Source organism: Bos javanicus, chromosome 8, assembly GCF_032452875.1.
Source record: "Bos javanicus breed banteng chromosome 8, ARS-OSU_banteng_1.0, whole genome shotgun sequence".
NCBI classification, from domain to species: Eukaryota; Metazoa; Chordata; class Mammalia; order Artiodactyla; family Bovidae; genus Bos; species Bos javanicus.
In genome coordinates this window covers 52642223-52661273 of record NC_083875.1, presented here as the reverse complement: position 1 = coordinate 52661273, position 19051 = coordinate 52642223, and the positions used below count along the sequence as shown (strand labels likewise).

General features: G+C 36.7%; 1 protein-coding gene and 1 pseudogene across 4 annotated transcripts in view; both read right to left on the bottom strand.

Annotated features, from left to right (window-relative positions):
- PCSK5 (proprotein convertase subtilisin/kexin type 5) overlaps positions 1-19051 on the bottom strand; it is a 516633-nt gene that overhangs the window by 327375 nt on the left and 170207 nt on the right. For all 4 annotated transcript variants that reach the window (XM_061425568.1, XM_061425565.1, XM_061425567.1 and 1 more), the window contains exons 6-7: positions 6723-6811; positions 3391-3563 (exon numbers count right to left, since the gene is read on the bottom strand). In XM_061425568.1, the coding sequence (XP_061281552.1) occupies positions 3391-3563; positions 6723-6811 (262 nt within the window). The remainder of the gene's footprint in view (positions 1-3390; positions 3564-6722; positions 6812-19051) is intronic.
- LOC133253563 (U2 spliceosomal RNA) lies at positions 10704-10833 on the bottom strand (annotated as a pseudogene).

Genomic DNA, 19051 nt, shown 5'->3' with positions numbered 1-19051 from the left:
GGCAAGAATACTGGAGCGTACTGGCCAATTCTGGTTGCCATCCCCTTCTCAGTTCAGTCGCTCAGTCATGTCCAACTCTTTGCAACCCCATGAACCACAGCACGCCAGGCCTCCCTGCCCATCACCAATTCCCAGAGTCCACCCAAACCCATGTCCATCGAGTCGGTGATGCCATCCAACCATCTCATCCTCTGTCGTCCCCTTCTCCTCCTGCCCCCAATCTCTCCCAGCATCAGAGTCTTTTCAAATGAGTCAGTTCTTCGCATCAGATGGCCAAAGTATTGGAGTTTCAGCTTCAACATCAGTCCTTCCAATGAATACCCAGGACTGATTTCCTTTAGGATGGACTGGTTGGATCTCCTTGCAGTCCAAGGGACTCTCAAGAGTCTTCAATACCACAGTTCAAAAGCATCAATTCTTCGGCACTCAGCTTTCTTCACAGTCCAACTCTCACATCCATACATGACCACTGGAAAAACCATAGCCTTGACTAGACAGACCTTTGTCGGCAAAGTAATGTCTCTGCTTTTTAATATGCATACCCTTCTAGAGCACTATATTTCCTGCTTCCCTAGCCGCCAATTTCCCTGAGTACCTGGTGCTGCCAGAACCCCTGTGACCCAAGCAGCTGCACCACCTCCACACCTGGCCTTCATAGGGGCAAACCCAAGTCCTCCAAGGCAGCCTCAGGAGCAAACCCCAGTGGACAACCCACATGCAAAGGTAGAAATAAAACCACAACTGAAATCTAGGGGCAGTGTGGCTAAGGAAGAAGACCCCAAACCTTCCCACCAGGTATACAAGCTGCAGATTAAATCCATATGATCAACTGGGCAGGCTCTGTGTCTATGGAATATATAAAAGGACATTGAGAGCTCCCACAAAAGAAAACACCCTAGTTCTGACAGCTGTAGACATTGGAGGCAAGAACACACAGGAGTAGGATCAGATTGGAGTCTGAGCTGCCCCCACAACAGGTCCAGAGATCAGCACAGTGTTGGAGGGCATCCTAGGGAGGTGAGGTGGACTGTGACTCCCAGCGAGGGAGAGGACTCTGACAGCAGTGACTCAAGAAAAACATTTATTATTCCTATGTCTTCACTTGTTCTGTAGATTCTTTTGGATATTTTTTTTTCTTTCCTTTTTTTTCCCCCTGTGTTGTAGTTGTCAATTTTAATGGCATTATACAATCTAATTAAGCTTTTGAGCTTTTTTTTTTTATCAGTCACACTTTTAATTATTGTCATAAACCTCTGCCTCTACATTGGGTTTTTGAAGTTCTGTGGGGTTTTCCCTTTTTTTTCTTTACTCTTTTTTTAATTTTAATATTTTTAAATCTATTATTTTTCCTACACTTATTCCTTCATTTGTTTTTCCTACTGTTCTTTTCCTCTTGCAGCTAATCTTTAATGTATATAAATATTCTTTATCTACCTCTATTTAACTTTGCATATCTATTCTTCCTTTCTTTCCTCTAAACATATTTGTTAGTTTTATTTTCATTGCCTTATTCCCCAATTGGCACCTTGCTTTAGTTGTGTTTTCCAGTTTGTGCTTTTGTGCTTTTTAGTTCGTTTTGTTCGTAACTGGTACATATAATTTTTGGTTTCCTTTGTTCACTGGGTCAATCTATTGTACTTTATTTTTATTGGACTGTTTTGATTTGGTTATGGGTGTATATGTATATGTGTATATTCAGTCACACTTTTTATTTTTGTGATAAACCTCTGCCTCTATGTTGGGCTTTTGCAGTTCTATGGAGTTTTCCCTTTTTTTTTTTCTTTTCTTTCTTTTTCCTTTTTTTCTTTTCTCTTCTTTATAATTTTAACTTTTAACTTTTTTAAACCTGTTATATTTTCTCTACATTTATTCCTTGTTTGCCTTTCCTACTGTTCTTTTCTCCTTGCAGTTAATCTTTAATGTATATAAATCTTCTTTATCTCTCTCTATTTAACTCTGCATATCTATTTTCTTTCCTTTTCTAGGAATAAAACCACCATATGACCATATGAAATTCACCATATGAATAAAACTAGGAATAAAACCACCATATGACCCAGCAATCCCACTCCTAGGCATATAACCTAAGGAAACCAAAACTGAAAAAGATACATGCATCCCATTGTTCATTGCAGGACTATTGACAATAGCTAGAACATGGAAGCAACCTAGATGTCCACTGACAGATGAATGTATTAAGAAGTTGTGGTATATATACACAATGGAATATTACTCAGCCGTAAAAAGAATGCCTTTGAGTCAGTTCTAATGAGGTGGATGAACCTAGGACCTATTACACAGAGTGAAGTCAGAAAGAGAAAGATAAATATCATAAAATCTAGAAAAATGGTACTGAAGAATTTATTTCCAGGGCAGCAATGGAGAAACAGACATAGAGAATAGACTTATGGACATCAGGAGAGGGGAGGAGAGGGTGAGATGTATGGAAAGAGTGGAAACTTACATTACCATATGTAAAATAGATAGCCAACGGGAATTTGCTGTATGGCTCAGGAAACCAAATAGGGGCTCTGTATCAACCTAGAGGGGCGGGATGGGGAGGGAGATGGGAGGGAGTTTCAAAAGGGAGGGGATATATGTATACCTATGGCTGATTCATGTTGAGGTTTGAGAGAAAACAAAAAAATCCTGTGAAGCAATTATCCTTCAATAAAAATAAATTAATTTTTAAAAAGGTCTACAAACAATAAATTATGGAGAGGGTATGGAAAAGAGAGAACCCCACACACTGTGGGTGGGAATATAAATTGACACAACCACTGTGGATGAGATCATGGAGGTTCCCAAAACAACTAAATACTGAACTGTCATATGATCCAGCAATCCCACTTCTGGGAAAAACTCTCTGGAGAAAAAATATAATCTGAAAGGATATGTGCATCCCAGTATTCATTGCAGAACTGTTTACTAGAGCCAAGACACAGAAACAAGTTAAATGTCCACCAAGAAAGGAAAGGATAAAGAAAATGTGGCACATATATATAATAGAATATTACTGAACCATCAGAAAAAATGAAATAATGCCATTTGCAACAACAGGGATAGACCTGGAGATTATCATACTAAATGAAACAAGTCAGAGAAAGACAAATATCATATAATCTCACTCATATGTGGAATCTAATTTTTTAAAAAATGAAACAAATGAGCTTATTGACAAAACAGAAACAGACTTATAGATACTGAAAACAACCTATGGTTACCAGGGAACTCTACTCAGTATTCTGGGATAACTTACATGAGAAAATAATCTAAAAAATAATGAATATATGTACATGTATAGCTGAATCACTTTGCTGTACACCTGGAACTAACATAGCATTGTAAATAAACAATACTCCAATAAAATTAAAATGAAAAAAAACTTACCATTCTAACACCATTTTCGAAGGCTTGCCGGGTGAGTGGCGCTGGTCCATCCACCGTCTTGCCATCATCATCTGGACCCCAGCTTGCACTGTAAATATGCACATGCTGGGGATTGAAGCTAACAGATTTTGCTTCAACCATATCTGTGACATCTCCATCCAGCATTCTAACTCCTTCAAGACAGAAAGGAGAAGCAACTCTATTAGAAGCTTTATCCAAATAGACCAAGATATATTTCAATTGCAGCATTTTTAAATGGAAACTACATTGTATGTAAAAGATCAAAACTTCTTTACCAATTGTTCTCTTTTTCTAAGTTTCCACATTCTCTCCCTTCTCTTTATCCCTGTCTTAAATGAGTACTTGACAAAGAGAGCCTCAAGCAATCCATCTTCCCTAAACTTTTCTTCATGAGGTTCCTAGTACTCATAATTGGTATAAAACATTCTAACCTAAGCAGGCTTCGAAAATTTGGAGAGCTGCCAAGTTAGAGTGCTCCAATTTCCTCCATATTTAATATTATCTCCTAATCTGAAATACTGATGTGAACTTAATATATTACTTCTTTGCCAAGTTATTTATTAAGTAAAATAATAAATGAGAATGCCCTCTGCACATGTAACACATCAAATAATTCTCAAAGGGTTTTGGCAATGTTTAGTCATTAATCTTCATGTAAGTATTCCCACCACACAGATAGGAATTTATTATTAACCTTAATTTGCTAAAATAGACTAAAATCTTAAAAATAAATTTTATGTCAGAGCTTTCTTTCTTCTTTTACTTTTATAGACTCACAATAGCAATGAAACATCTAATTGTTAAGTAAACATATCTTTCCTTCAGCTGAAGCTATATACCATCACTGAGACATCATAGTATTTTAAAATTGTATCTTTATAGCCCAAACTTACTCCTTAGGAAAATGTTGTTATCTAGTAGGATTTCAAGTTTTATTGGTTACCAATAAATGAGGATTAAATAACAAAACTCTAAATCAGGCAGCTTTAGAGACAATGTGGCTTGAGGAACTCTGGTGGAATATAAAAATATTCTTGAAGGACATATATATTTTTTGTGCTTTTAAAAATGTTTAACTTAAAATTACAAACATAGAAAAATACAAAGAATGACAATGAACCCAGATATAACCAGGGCTCAACAACTGTTAACATTTTGCCACATTTTCTTCATCTAAAAATATAAATATTAAGCTAAACCATTTAAAATTACATGACAGACATGACACTATCCTTTAATATTGTTTCCAAAAAAGGGAAGAAATAAACATCCACTCAACCTTAAATCTCCCCAAAGCATCCCTAAAGATTTTGGCTACTATATCTCATGACTATCTTTTCCTCTAGACTTGCATATTTTTAAAGGAGATGTAGTATATATAAACAGGTAGGTTTCCCAGGGGCTCTGTGGTAACGAATTCACCTGCCAATACAGGAGATACGGGAGACAGGGGTTCGATCCCTGGGTCAGGAAGATCCCTTGGGAGAGGAAATGGCAACCCATTCTGGTATTGTTGCCTGGAAAATCCCATGGACAGAGGAGTCTGGTGGGCCACAGACCATCCAGTCACAAAGAGTTGGACCCAACTGAGCACACGTGCATGAAAAATAGGTGATGTGAAAAACAAAGGTTTTGAACATACCCCTTTAAAAATTACCGGAATGGAAAAGATACTTTGAAAACTCTTCAGCAGTTTATTCTGTGGGAGAAAATTACCCAGCAGGATGCTCTGCACACACTGGGTCCTCAGCAACTATCAGTTTGTTTTGATTTGACATGAATATTCAAAACTCGTCTGCATGGCTTTCACCAAGGAAGACGAACTACTTCATATTCTTACTTTCTATTTAAAAGCATAAAACTGAACTATTTCACCACTACAGGGAGGTCTGAAATAATCTAACCAGTATGTCTAAACATGGGAGTGTCTACACATCTGAATTTGGTTTCTACATCATGAAATTCATGTGAAGTCCATGAAAACATGCTTTATAAAATTGTATCTACAGGGTAATATTAATTTTCTGACCAGAAATTGATAAGAATTTTATTTTTGCAAGTTTAAAGATGAATGATAACTTATTTTTCATTTAAGTGCGAGACTTCATGCCTTGGATCTGGAGGGGTTACATTTATAATTTAGAAGCTTCTTGTTTTCAGGATGACTGAACATTTGTCAGGCATCGCGATACATTCATTTTTTTAGAGGTCTTATCAGCTAGGTGAGCAGCTTATCTGTGAGGTTCAGAAGTTCATGCCTTCATTCCCTCAAGGTCAGAAGTGCTGGGTTAGCTCTGAAGAGTAATGACAGGGACCTGAGAGTATCTCCCTGGAGGAGGAAATGGCAACCCACTCCAGTATTTTTGCCAAGAGAATCCCATGGACAGAGGAGCCAGGCAGGCTATGGTCCATGGGGTTGCAAAAACTTGGACACGACTGAGCAACTAATACTGAGAATGTTTCTACATGTATGAGTGTGTGTGTGCTGGACTGCAAGGAGGGTTGACTGGACAGCCATTGTAGTTATCTGATTATCTTGAAGAGAGAGCAGGGGCCTCTAGCACCCTCACGATTCTTCAGAGGACGTCTGTCTCCTTTCCATAACTCCTCTAGGAACGTTTCACTTTGACACACAGCAGATGCTCTCAGAGTACAGCTAATTACTGGTTAATAAGCTGCCATACTCTAAGAAACCCAGGTGAAATAAAGAGAAGAAAGAAGTTGGATTTACTGACAACTGACATACAAGACATACTGCTTGGGTTAGGTCCCTGTGGTAAGTATAGGTATATTTGAATTTGTGTGTGTATATATACTATCTATAATTTGCAATTACTAATGGTAATAGTATTACTATACTCTTTGAAAATGAGATCTTACTATTTAAACTGAAATGAAAAGAAGCTTTTTGTAAATCCTAAGGGAAAAGAAAAAAAATATTTTCTGTTTGACAGAATTTCAAAACGCTTTTTTCTGTAGAGATATTCTGGCCTGGTGTTTATCTTTTTAGTTCTTTCTGACCTAGGTATCAATTTTACAGTTACATATAGATGCTAATGACCCCATTTTTGCTATTGGACAAGCTTCTTTCATTTTTATCTAAAGAAAGATTTCTGTGTTTGCAACACTTCAGGGGGCTGCTTCAAAGTCTTTGTTTTAATAACACAGGTTAACACAGTCATTTTGCTGTTGGCAGTAGTTGAGCACTGTTATGCAAACATACGCTTGTCTTTAGTTCAAAAAGGGTTCTGAAAACGAGTTAGCAGAACTCTTGGCTCATTTCTACATCCACAGGAGTCTGGGTCCCATACCTCCGATCTTGGCGTTGAAAGCAATGCCGACTGTACAGTGAGAGTTGTTTGCTGCGGCGGCCACTTCTCCAGCACAGCGGGTCCCGTGCCTGTAGGGAGAACACACACACACACCTCATTCTCCCAACCTCAGCAAGTCCTTGCCACCACTCAGACCTCAAAGTGGTGAAGAATGTAGCAAGCTGTGGGTATTTCTGGAACTTCCTACCCATGTAGCACTTAGTCTGTCCATAGCAAATTTTAGCACTTAATTATATTCTATTTTGGGTTATATTTTTATATGCTTATTTTTTGATATCTTGCTTTCTCAACTAGAAAATCTCCTTGAAGGCTAAAATCAAATTGTATGTTTCTTTGTATTTTTTGAACTTTCAACATCCAACATGGTAACCACTAGCCGCACAGGCTAATGGATACCTGAAATATGGCAAGTGTGACTGCATATTAATTTTAGTTAAATTTAAAAACTAGTACTCAATTATTAGAAAACTCAAGAATTGTGAATATAAGAAGTACTTTGTAGACTGGAAATTTAGATACACATCAAGGATCTCCAATGAAAATTTATCTTCTAAAATGGGACTGCTGTAAATACACAGAATTTCAAAGACCTTGAGTGAAAAGACACCATAAAATAATGCATTAGCACTTATTTCATATCAATTACATGTCAAAATATCATACTCAATACAATATATTATCAAAACCTATTTCACCTGTTTGTTTTCACCTTTTTCCTGCTTTTTCAAGATGTGACTGACAGTAAAGTAAAAAAATTTTCTGAAAGATATTCTGTTAATTCTTACCACGATAACAGTTCTTTGATCAGAAAAGTCATTTAGCTGAAAGGACTTCTAAGATCTTACTCAAGGATTGCAAAGAAGTGTCAAGTGCAAAGGACAAGCTCTTTAAAAATGGTGGCCTAATACAGTGTGTGCTGAGAATAATTCTAAGGCATGGTTGAGCCTAGAGAAAGAAGGTGAAGACTGATGACTAATGCCTCCCCTGGGTGCAGGAAGGGGGTGACAACCATTGTGGTGTAGTTCTATGATGATGAAATCCAAAGCTCACCTTCTTTCCTACATTTTGAGAAATGAGTTAAGGAGGCCCTGCGATATAAAGAGGTCTGTCAAAAATAGCTCAACAGTGACTAAAACTCAGGACCCCAAATTCTGTTTTAGTACTATTTATTTTATAGTATATTCTATACTGTCATCATGGGATATAACTACTGTCTGTGCAACTATAAACAAGTTGCTGCTTACAACTGATAGGTACACATCAGTTTATACAAGAGATATACTGCTTTTATCACTTAGTAAATAGATGGGGAAACAGTGGAAGCAGTGTTAGACTATTTTTGAGGGGCTCCAAAATCACTGCAGATGGTGATTGCAGCTATGAAATTAAAAGACGCTTACTCCTTGGAAGGAAAGTTATGACCAACCTAGATAGCATATTCAAAAGCAGAGACATTACTTTGCCAACAAAGGTCCGTCTAGTCAAGGCTATGGTTTTTCCAGTGGTCAGGTATGGATGTGAGAGTTGGACTGTGAAGAAAGCTGAGCGCCAAAGAATTGATGCTTTTGAACTGTGGTGTTGGAGAAGACTCTTGAGAGTCCCTTGGACTGCAAGGAGATCCAACCAGTCCATCCTAAAGGAGACTAGTCCTGGGTGTTCATTGGAAGGACTGATGCTGAGGCTGAAACTCCAATACTTTGGCCATCTCATGCGAAGAGTTGACTCATTGGAAAAGACCCTGATGCTGGGAGGGATTGGGGGCAGGAAGAGAAGGGGACGACAGAGGATGAGATGGGCTGCATGGCATCACCAACTTGATGCACATGAGTTTGAGTGAACTCTGGGAGTTGGTGATGAGTTGAGTGAACTCAGGGAGGCCTGGCATGCTGCGGTCCATGGGGTCGCAAAGAGTTGGACACGACTGAGCAACTGAACTGAACTGAATGTCATCTATTCTTCCTACGTAAATATTAATCTATATATCATTTAAATGGTTATAATTATTCTTTACAATCTTTTAAATTTATATAAAATGGCATAAACCTATATACATATACCTATATATATGTGTGTGTACATATACACACACATGCATCATAATTTTATTCCTAGAAATTTACCTATTTTTCGCTAGTATTAATGAAATATAAAAATAATAGCTTGTATATACATTTTAAATATCTTGGGATAAATTTCTAGAAGTGGAATTACTGGATCAAAGAGTACAGAATATACTGTCATAATGTCAACAAAAGATGAAAGCGGTTTAATCGAACCTCATAAAAATGGCAAGACTGATAAATATTACTACAAAATACCAAGTTGTTATGCATGACAAAACGAAAAGATAGGCCATAAGCCAAGTTGGATGATAATAGGGAGAATGGAGAAAATATCTAGACAAACCTCTGTGTACATAAAGCCCTATATATAAGTTTTTCAATCTTTTTCATCCTTGCCAAACTGAGTTGAAAAATATTATCTCATCGTCATTTCCCTCTTTATCCCTTATGATTACATTTGTTGCTATGCATCTTTTCAAATATTTATTAGCTATTTCTATGTCTTGCCTTGTGAATAACCTCTTCATGCTTTTTGCCCAAATCACTCATTGCCTTTCCATCATATCTGTTATAAATATGTTTCCAAATGTTTTATTTGGAACATGAAAATCTTGTTTATGGAATTTTTAGGTTGTCACACACAATATTTAATCTTAATATACTCATAATTATCTTGCCCCCTGATACTGGGTTATACCACTTTAATCATTACAAAAAATGATCTCTTTTTCAAAAAATACTTCTGGAAGCCCCAAGCTAAACTACTAATTTTCCCCTGAGCATAGCAATTATTTACTATGATTTTTTATTAGCCTCTTGTTGCATATTACTTCCTGGTGTAGGTTATTTTTATTCAAATGTCAAATTCCCTTTATGGGTTTACTGTTTTTATACTACATTGCATCTATTATTAATTAATGCAGTTCTACAGGAGCATAAGGACATCTGTTTTTAATTCTGCCCTGGTTTATTCTTAGGCCCATGGGTTATTGAGAAGTAGGATTTAAATTTTTTGAATGTTTGCAGCTGTTATATTTTTTATAATCAATAACTTCATTAACTTATGATAAAATAATTTTTATGAAGCAATCATTTGAATTTTGTGAGTGCACAAAATGGTGAAGTATGTGATCTATTTTTATAAATGTTCTATGTGGTTGAAAAGATATATATTTTCCAATTATTCTAGATAAGTCCATCATGTCAAGCTTGTTCATTATTTTGTGGATTTGTTAATATTCTTTGTGGTTCTATCCATTTTTATTGCCTTTAGAATGGAACTATCAAATCTTTCTAGTGAAACAAATTGTTTATGTATATGTAATAACACTTTCTGTTTCTTAAATAAAATTAAAGATATCTTGTTAGTACTTAAATTATAAACCACTTGATCCTTTTACTTTCAAATATTCTGTTTATATTATTTATACCTCATAAATAGAATATAATTTTTTTAAACCCTGGAAATCTTTATTTTTGACTCAAGAGTTAGTCCATTTATATTATCTAAGTATTCATATACACATAATCATTTCTGTATTTTTCCCCTGTACTAGTTTGGATATTATACATTCTATTATTTAGTGCTTATCCTAGATATTTGATCATGGGTACCTAAGATCACAAAGTTACTGATATTTTTTTCAACTTTTCCCAAACAGTACAGATGTCAGAATGTTGTAAGTCTGATTATCCAGCTCTTGACTTGATCCTCCCATAATTATAGTTACACACTGGATGTTTTTTTAACACTAGAAATCACCCATCACTGTTCTACTTTGAACAATCAGTGTTTGTTTAGACTTACATTTCTTGCTTTGTTTACTTTTGTAGCACTTATTTCCTTCTGGGATCACTGGTTTCTTTCTGAAGAACATTCTATAAATTTACCCATCAGAGAGGCTTTTGATAGCCTCAGAAAATGACTTTATTTTACTGCTCTTCTTAAAAACTAATTTCAATGGATATAGTTAAAATAGTAAGAACAGATACTATACTCAATCTTAGCCAAAAGGTAGAGAAGCATTTTTTCAATGGGTATAGAATTCTAGACTAATAGCACTTCAAAGATGCCATCCCACCATTTTTTAGCTTCCCTTCTTTCTGGTGAGAAGTCAGCCATCTGGATGACTTTTCAGATCTTTGCCTTTTCTATTCTGCAGGTTCATTAAGATATTGTATGTGTGGATTTTAAAAACCTCTTTCTTGGAATTCCTAAACCTATAGTTTAACATTTAAATTTTCAGAAGTCTCAGCTAGTACCTTGATGTATCCCTTTATATCATTCTATGGTTCTTCTTATCAGAATCCCAATTAAGCATACATTAGACCTTTTCACACTTTTCAAATCTTTATCTCATCTTCAGGCTTCCCACATACATTGCTCTCTTGGCTGTCTTCTCTGTAACTTGCTCAGTTCTATATTTCACTTATCCTGACTTTAGCCATGACTAACCTGATATTTAATCCATTCACTGAATTATTCTTTTCAGGTACTATACACTTTATTTTTGAAGTTCTTTTTTCAAATTTGGTTAATTTGGATAGTCAATTTTTCTTAAAAATGCTTTTCAATATTTATTTGATACAAATAAATTATATATAAATAATAATTCTAAGTAGGTGAATCTATTTCTACTATTTGTGTTTTTTACTGGCTTGTCTTTATGGCAATGTTTACTCCATGTAGTTGGTGAACTGTCCATTTAGAAGATTGTGCTATTTAGGCTTTTTTCTTTGTGAAATCTTTGAGGATGGTATGGAAAACTCATTAAGAACTGTGAGTTATTCTCAAAAGTAGTTATTTGTTTATCCCTTTGTCCCATCTATTAACCAGGGAGAGAAAGTCAAATACATCCTTTCACTTCCCATGTAGGATTTCTTTTTCTGTGTTTATTGCACTGAAGACAGTAACTTAGGGGTTCCATTTTATGCAGGTCTCAGCCCTTTGGACCAAAGCCTTGTCTCCTGCTATCTCTGGACTTTTAAAATTCAGTTCCAGGCTGGTTGGGATTGGTTAGTCATCCTGGGAAATGCCTGGTGTTGCCCACCTAGTTTATAGATTTGAGGTTTCTCAGAGAAATACCCTAGCACCCCATAAGCTCAACCATGCACTAAGAAGTTCTTTAATATTTTCCCATGATTTTTAGATATACTGTGGGAGGAAAGATTTAACTGAATATCTGTTCTACCATATTACTAAAACAATAGAAGTGACTTGGTTCTGTATTTCTAAAAGCCCTGTACATATTATGTGCGTCATTCATGTACAGTGAATGTTTGTAAGTGAAGAACACAGTGAATATTCTCCTTATAAAAACATTTCTTCTGTACAGGGCTCTACATCATGATATGTGGACTATTTTGAGGACACAGGCAAGTTATACTCTACTGCTGACACATATATTTTAAATATCAGTTAAATCATGTATTTCAGCATACTGTAATTGAGGGTCCAAATTGCAGCTCAACTACATTTAAACAGCCCACTCTTCAGATGACAATGATCATTATTCCAAGTAAAGTACTAGTCATCTTTTTTATTTTTATATCTTAGTTAGACTCTGTTTTGACATGAATTTTAAATAGATCATAGAACAATGGATATATCATCATGACCTATTCAAGTATGTGATCATGACTCAATTTCTTCCTTCTCCCAAACAACAAAGGGTGGTCAACAAAAAGTATATTCATGATGTCAGTAAATATGCAAGTCACAAAACAAACAAAACTGTTTTTCAGATGTAGTTTTCTTCAGAGATGATTGAGTGTGAGCATTTAAAGTATTTTTAGCATAAGAAGAAAGACTTAGTAGATTTTAGTCTAGAAAACAATATACTCATTAGATTAAGCTCGGACGCACATGGTACCTAAATAAAAATTTTAATATCCAAGTCCCATACAATGTTCTTTGGAAAGAAAATGAGTCACCTGTTTAACTTTCTTACATATGTTCACAATATTACTAAGAAACATATTTTCTGAGACCTTTAAAAGATAACCCAATTATGTAAATTATAAGGATATATAAATCAAGGACTTAAATTGAATAGCATCTAAAATAAAGTACATCCAGAGAAACTAGGAATTAAAAATGCATCAGTTCTCTGAATCCCTTAAGGATATGGTTATGTCTGCCCTGCTGCTGCTGCTGCTAAGTCACTTCAGTCATGTCTGACTCTGTGTGACCCCATAGACATTTCTCCAAAGAAGACATACGGATGGCTAACAAACACATGAAAAGATGCTCAACATCACTCACTATCAGAGAAATGCAAATCAAAACCACAATGAGGTACCATTTCACGCCAGTTAGAATGGCTGCTATCCAAAAGTCTACAATCAATAAATGCTGGAGAGGGTGTGGAGAAAAGGGAACCCTCTTACACTGTTGGTGGGAATGCAAACTAGTAAAGCCACTGTGGAGAACAGTGTGGAGATTCCTTAAAAAACTGGAAACAGAACTGCTTTATGACCCAGCAATCCCACTGCTGGGCATACACACTGAGGAAACCAGAAGGGAAAGAGACACGTGTGCCCCAATGTTCATCGCAGCACTGTTTATAATAGCCAGGACATGGAAGCAACCTAGATGCCCATCAGCAGATGAATGGATAAGAAAGCTGTGGTACATATACACAATGGAGTATTACTCAGCCATTAAAAAGAATACATTTGAATCAGTTCTAATGAGGTGGATGAAACTGGAGCCTATTATACAGAGTGAAGTAAGCCAGAAGGAAAAACACCAATACAGTATACTAACACATATATATGGAATTTAGAAAGATGGTAACAATAACCCTGTGTACGAGACAGCAAAAGAGACACTGATGTATAGAACAGTCTTATGGACTCTGTGGGAGAGGGAGAGGGTGGGAAGATTTGGGAGAATGGCATTGAAACATGTAAAATATCATGTATGAAACGACATGCCAGTCCAGGTTCGATGTACGATACTGGATGCTTGGGGCTGGTGCACTGGGACGACCCAGAGGGATGGTGTGGGGAGGAAGGAGGGAGGAGGGTTCAGGATGGGGAGCATGTGTATACCTGTGGCGGATTCATTTTGATATTTGGCAAAACTAATACAATTATGTAAAGTTTAAAAATAAAATAAAATTTAAAAAAATAAACTACAAAAAAAAATACATTTGAATCAGTTCTAATGAGGTGGATGAAACTGGAGCCGATTATACAGAGTGAAGTAAGCCAGAAAGAAAAACACCAGTACAGTATACTAACGCATATATATAGAATTTAGAAAGATAGTAACTATAACCCTGTATGCGAGACAGCAAAAGAAACACAGATGTATAAAATAGTCTTTTGGACTCTGTGGGAGAGGAAGAGGGTGGGATGATTTGGGAGAATGGCATTGAAACATGTATAATATCATATATGAAACGAAAAGATGGAAAATCAGATCAGAGAGTGCCTGTTAACTCCTTTCTATAATATTGTGAACTCATGCAAGTGAAGTGAGAGTAGAATATAAATTTTGGGGTCCATTACATCTTGCTACATAGTAAAGTACTGCCTTCACTCCTTTGTTTGCTTTCTCCTACTCTAGTCACACTGCTTTATAAACTTTTTTTAATTTCATATGAGTTAGTAGGGATGGAAATATTAACTCACTTGAGATTTACCATGAATCTGAAGGTAAGACGTGAACAAGCTCAGCAATGAATCAGAAACATCAGGACACACGCAAGAGGTCTCCGGTTAGTGATCACTACATTGCTTGAAATTATACTTGTATGGAATCAAGCAATGGCAAGTTGGAGAAAGACTGCTTTCTACGTCTTTTCTTTCTTAGGACAAACATCTTCAGCTGTTCATGGATTCTGTCTCCAGGCTCCCGCCCCCACTGTTTCTAGTCCCTTTGACATCTGATGTGTCCATTCTCCTTGGCATGTTTTGATTTTGTTTAAATCTGAGTGAAAACCTTCCATCTGAGCTTACTTCAAAAGCCCCCTTAGAAAGGGACAGGAGAGCAAGAATAGTGATATGTTTGAGGTATTCTCCAATATATCACGCAGAGCTTTTCTTTCTGATTGGTTTTGTAGCTCTTGATATTACCACTTGGTTTATATCACCCTCTCCACTTCTCAAAGTACTTTAACCTCATCTGGTTCTCACTTCAACTCTGCAAAATAAGCAAAACAGACACTACTACTCTTATTGAGAGAAATGTAGTCAGTCATATAGTGATTAGTAGGTATAAACTGTGATGGGGCAATGACTAGATCTGGGTCTCCTGGGCATAGATAAATTAATGCTTTTTACTCTTGCAGCAAGACTCACAGGGGCCCATATTCCTAAGTATTTGAATGATGGCCAAGATTTCTTGACTTCCTTGCCACAACCCTACTTATTCTGTGAGGCAGAGGCAACTACTTCCTCATTAGTATTGATGACAACATATTTGACAATATATTTTATAGAATCTCCAAACTAAATTATTCAACTTGAGGTATAAGTAGCAAATGCTGAGAATCTTAAAAATGAAAACTTCAGAAGAATGGGAAATAGCTGAAAATAGATTTTCACTCCATCTCCAGCGAAAAGCTTAAGGAACATGTTGGCAGCAGGGAGGTGGGGGGCAGGGGTGGAAGGGTAAATGAAAATTTTTAGGGAGGAAAAAAACCACACAGTCAACTTTCTGATGATTCGTTTTTGTGAGAATATTAAGATAATAGTTTCTGATGTGATGACAGTTAAACATAGTCGCTGGGGCTTCCATAATACTAAATTTTTTTAATATACTAGGAAGAAATTCAAGAAAATTCATTCACAATAACTGCTATGGATTGAATGTTTCTGTCCATCCTATCCCAAGCCACATATGGAAACCCTAATCCCAGTGTGATGATATTTGGAGCACAGGCCTTGTGGACACGACTAGGTGATGAATGGTAGTTTCATGATGGAAAGAGTGCCTGTATAGGAAAAGACACGAGAGAGCTGACTTCTCTCCTCTGCCATGGAAGAAGGCAGCCATCTACAAGCCAAAAGCCAAATCTGCCGGCACCTTAATATCAGAATTCCCAGCCTCTAGAACTGTGAAAAATAAATGTTTGTTGTCTAAGCCACCCAGCCTACTCTGTTAGAGTAGCCTGAATTAAGACAGTGAAGGGCACATAAGATATGATCATATTCACAGGCCTTTTGATAGCCTAATATTCAAAGAAATTTAAACATGAACTTAAATTATGACAGTTTTTATACCTAGCAATACACATTATGAATCCTCCTTTTGGCTCTCAGGAGTAATATATACAATATTTGAAGAGATTAATAAAAGCATTCATCAATTGCTCCAAAGCCTAACAGATACATTGCAGGCAAGGAAAGAAAATGAAAAAATACTGTATTAGAGCATTATGTAGTAACAGAATACTACTAAGAATTAGCATCAGAAATATAATATGCAAATGACTAATAAGTCTTTTTAAAAAGGTACAGAATATTTCTCTTGGATGGTTAAAATTATTGTCAATCTCACACACACACACACACACACACAGGAATACACCTAAAAACTTGAAAAATATGAATAATGTGTGTAAATTGCATTAATGTAATTTTCCTGGCTTTGATATTTTGCTATAATTACACATGTTGCTACCACTGGGGGAATTCAGGTGAAGGATATGGGGGACCTCTACTATTTCTTAAACTTGCTGTGAGTTTATAATTACTTTAAAGTTTAAAAATCATTGTAGGTTTGAAGAATTTGTACAGTTATTTATAATATTGACTGTAATCCAAGAAGATTTCAGTCAGAACCTAAAATACTGAAAATAAATAAATCTCAAGTGGTCAAACTGTTTTAGAATTTTTTTCTCACCTCTGCCATTTTCCTTCCTCCTTAACTTCCCCAGCCTAGGAAAATTACTTATTCATTGTTAAATAAATTAACTGTTAAACATACTAGCTCACATTTAAAGGAAAGAGTAAATAGCTTGGTTTATTAGAAAACCTAGTTCTTTACCTCACTTCTGTTGCTTTCCCAACTATAACGTTGTATGGAATGATGAAGTACAATAAAATCCACAGCAGCTTAACTCACACACACTTCTATATATATAACAGATAACCCTACTGTATAGCAAAGGGAACGATATTCAGTATTTTGTAATCATCTATAAGGGGAAAGAATTTGCAACACAGACACACTGCATGGAGTAAAAACTTGTTTGTGTATATATATGTGGGCTTTTCTGGTGGCTCAGACTGTAAAGAATCTGCTTGCAATGCAGGAGACACAGGTTTGATCCCTGGGTCAGGAGGATCTCCTTGAGAAGAGAATGGCTGCTCCAGCATTCTTGCCTGGAGAATTTCATGACAAAAGAGGCTGGTGGGCTATAGTCCATGGGATTCAAAGAGCTGGATACAACTCAGGGGCCAACACTACATATGTATGTATGTGTGTGTGTGTTTATGTATGAGTCACTTTGCTGTATATCTGAAACTAACAGAACATGGTAAATCAACCATTGTTTGTTTGTTGTTTAGTTAGTAAGCCATGTCTGACTTTTTTGTGATCCCACAGACTGTAGCCTGCCAGGCTCCCGATCCATGGGATTTCCCATGCAAGAATATTGGAGTGGGTTGCCATTTCCTTCTCTAGGGAATCTTCCCAGCCCAGGGATCAAACCCACATCTCCCACTTGGCAGGCAGAATCTTTACCACTGAGCCACCTGGGAAGTCCAAAAACAACAATACTTCAATTTTTTTAAAAAACCTACAGTCGGCATTTTTATACATGTTTTTGTATATAGTGGCTGACCAAGAGGTAGGCTTTTCATCAGCCTCCCTCTCTTCCTACCCTTATCTTATACATCAACGACAATGTCAAAGCACTGGGTACGAGAGATCCCTTTGATGAAACTCATTAATCACGATGATTAAATTAGGCCCTTTTGCTTGGCTCCCTGGTTGATATTCTAAATTTACCCAACCATGCTTTTCAACTTTTTTTTGCTTTACTGATTAATATTTTGATTTACTGATTTCCACATGTTACTTGAGCTTATTTCTATGAATTCACATTGCCATGCCTGTCTATGCTGCTGCTAAGCCACTTCAGCCGTGTCTGACTCTGTGTGACCTGATAGATGGCAGCCTACCAGGCTCCCGCGTCCCTGGGATTTTCCAGGCAAGAGTACTGGAGTGGGGTGCCATTGCCTTCTCCGATGCCTGACTATATCCCCTAGTAATTCTGTGATGCTATTCCTTCCCCACTGGATCTATTAAGAGCCCATCGCCCTGCTCTTCCAGCTCCTTAAGCTCTTATCAGAGGGTTCTGTTCGGTCTCTGAAAATTACACAAACTAGATTTTACTCCATGTAGTCAAAGCTTTGGGAACACTCTGATATTTTTCACCACAAATTGGGGCCTGAGACATTATCTCCCTTACCCCTTGACTACAAATATTCAGAAATTAGTCATTTCTGTTGATTCTTTTTAGATGTGTTTTTAGTGAGCTGAGAGTCAAGTGTCCTCTCTTGAAAGTTCATAAATGTGGATCTGGAGGCTCCAACTCGTCCCTGGAGCTGGAGGAACAACATGATGCCCATCTTTTCTACTGGACATCTGTCTGCTTTACTAGGATAATTACTACCTACAGTTCCAGCACAGAGAAATGTAAAGTTACTTTTTAGGTAAGCAATGAACTCTGTCAGGAATGCTATTTTATTTTTATTTTTTTGAAAATTATTCAAGTACTTACCAAGAATTCTTTTAGTTAACAATATTACTCCCTCCAAGCTCTTCCTTCCTCCTTCCTTCCATTTGTCCCTTCTCCCTTGCTCAAGTCCAGATAATCTACATCCTGTGTTCCAGACATCTTCTTAACAAGGGGCATATAGAGTTGAAGTATCCAAAGCTATGGCACTCACAGTCTTGGTGGGGAAAAGTCTGAGTAAAGGATTAACAAAAGATTTTCTCTTTATCTATGGAAAAATCACTTTAAGATTCTAGCTTTATTTCCCTTGGTATCTGAAAAAGGTGGAATGTCAGCTACCAAACAACACCATTTATGGTTAAAAAAAAAAAAAAAAAAAAAACAAAACACTGAACTTTAATTAGTGAGTGACCATGAGCTGGGAGGTCTGTGGCCAGAGCAATAAACACATGGTGAGGAGTCGTGGCTTTGGGCTTCTGAGAGAGGACACTGGAAACTGAGTGTGACCTTTCCTGTGTGGCCGCGGAAGCTCTGTTCGTAGGTAACTGCA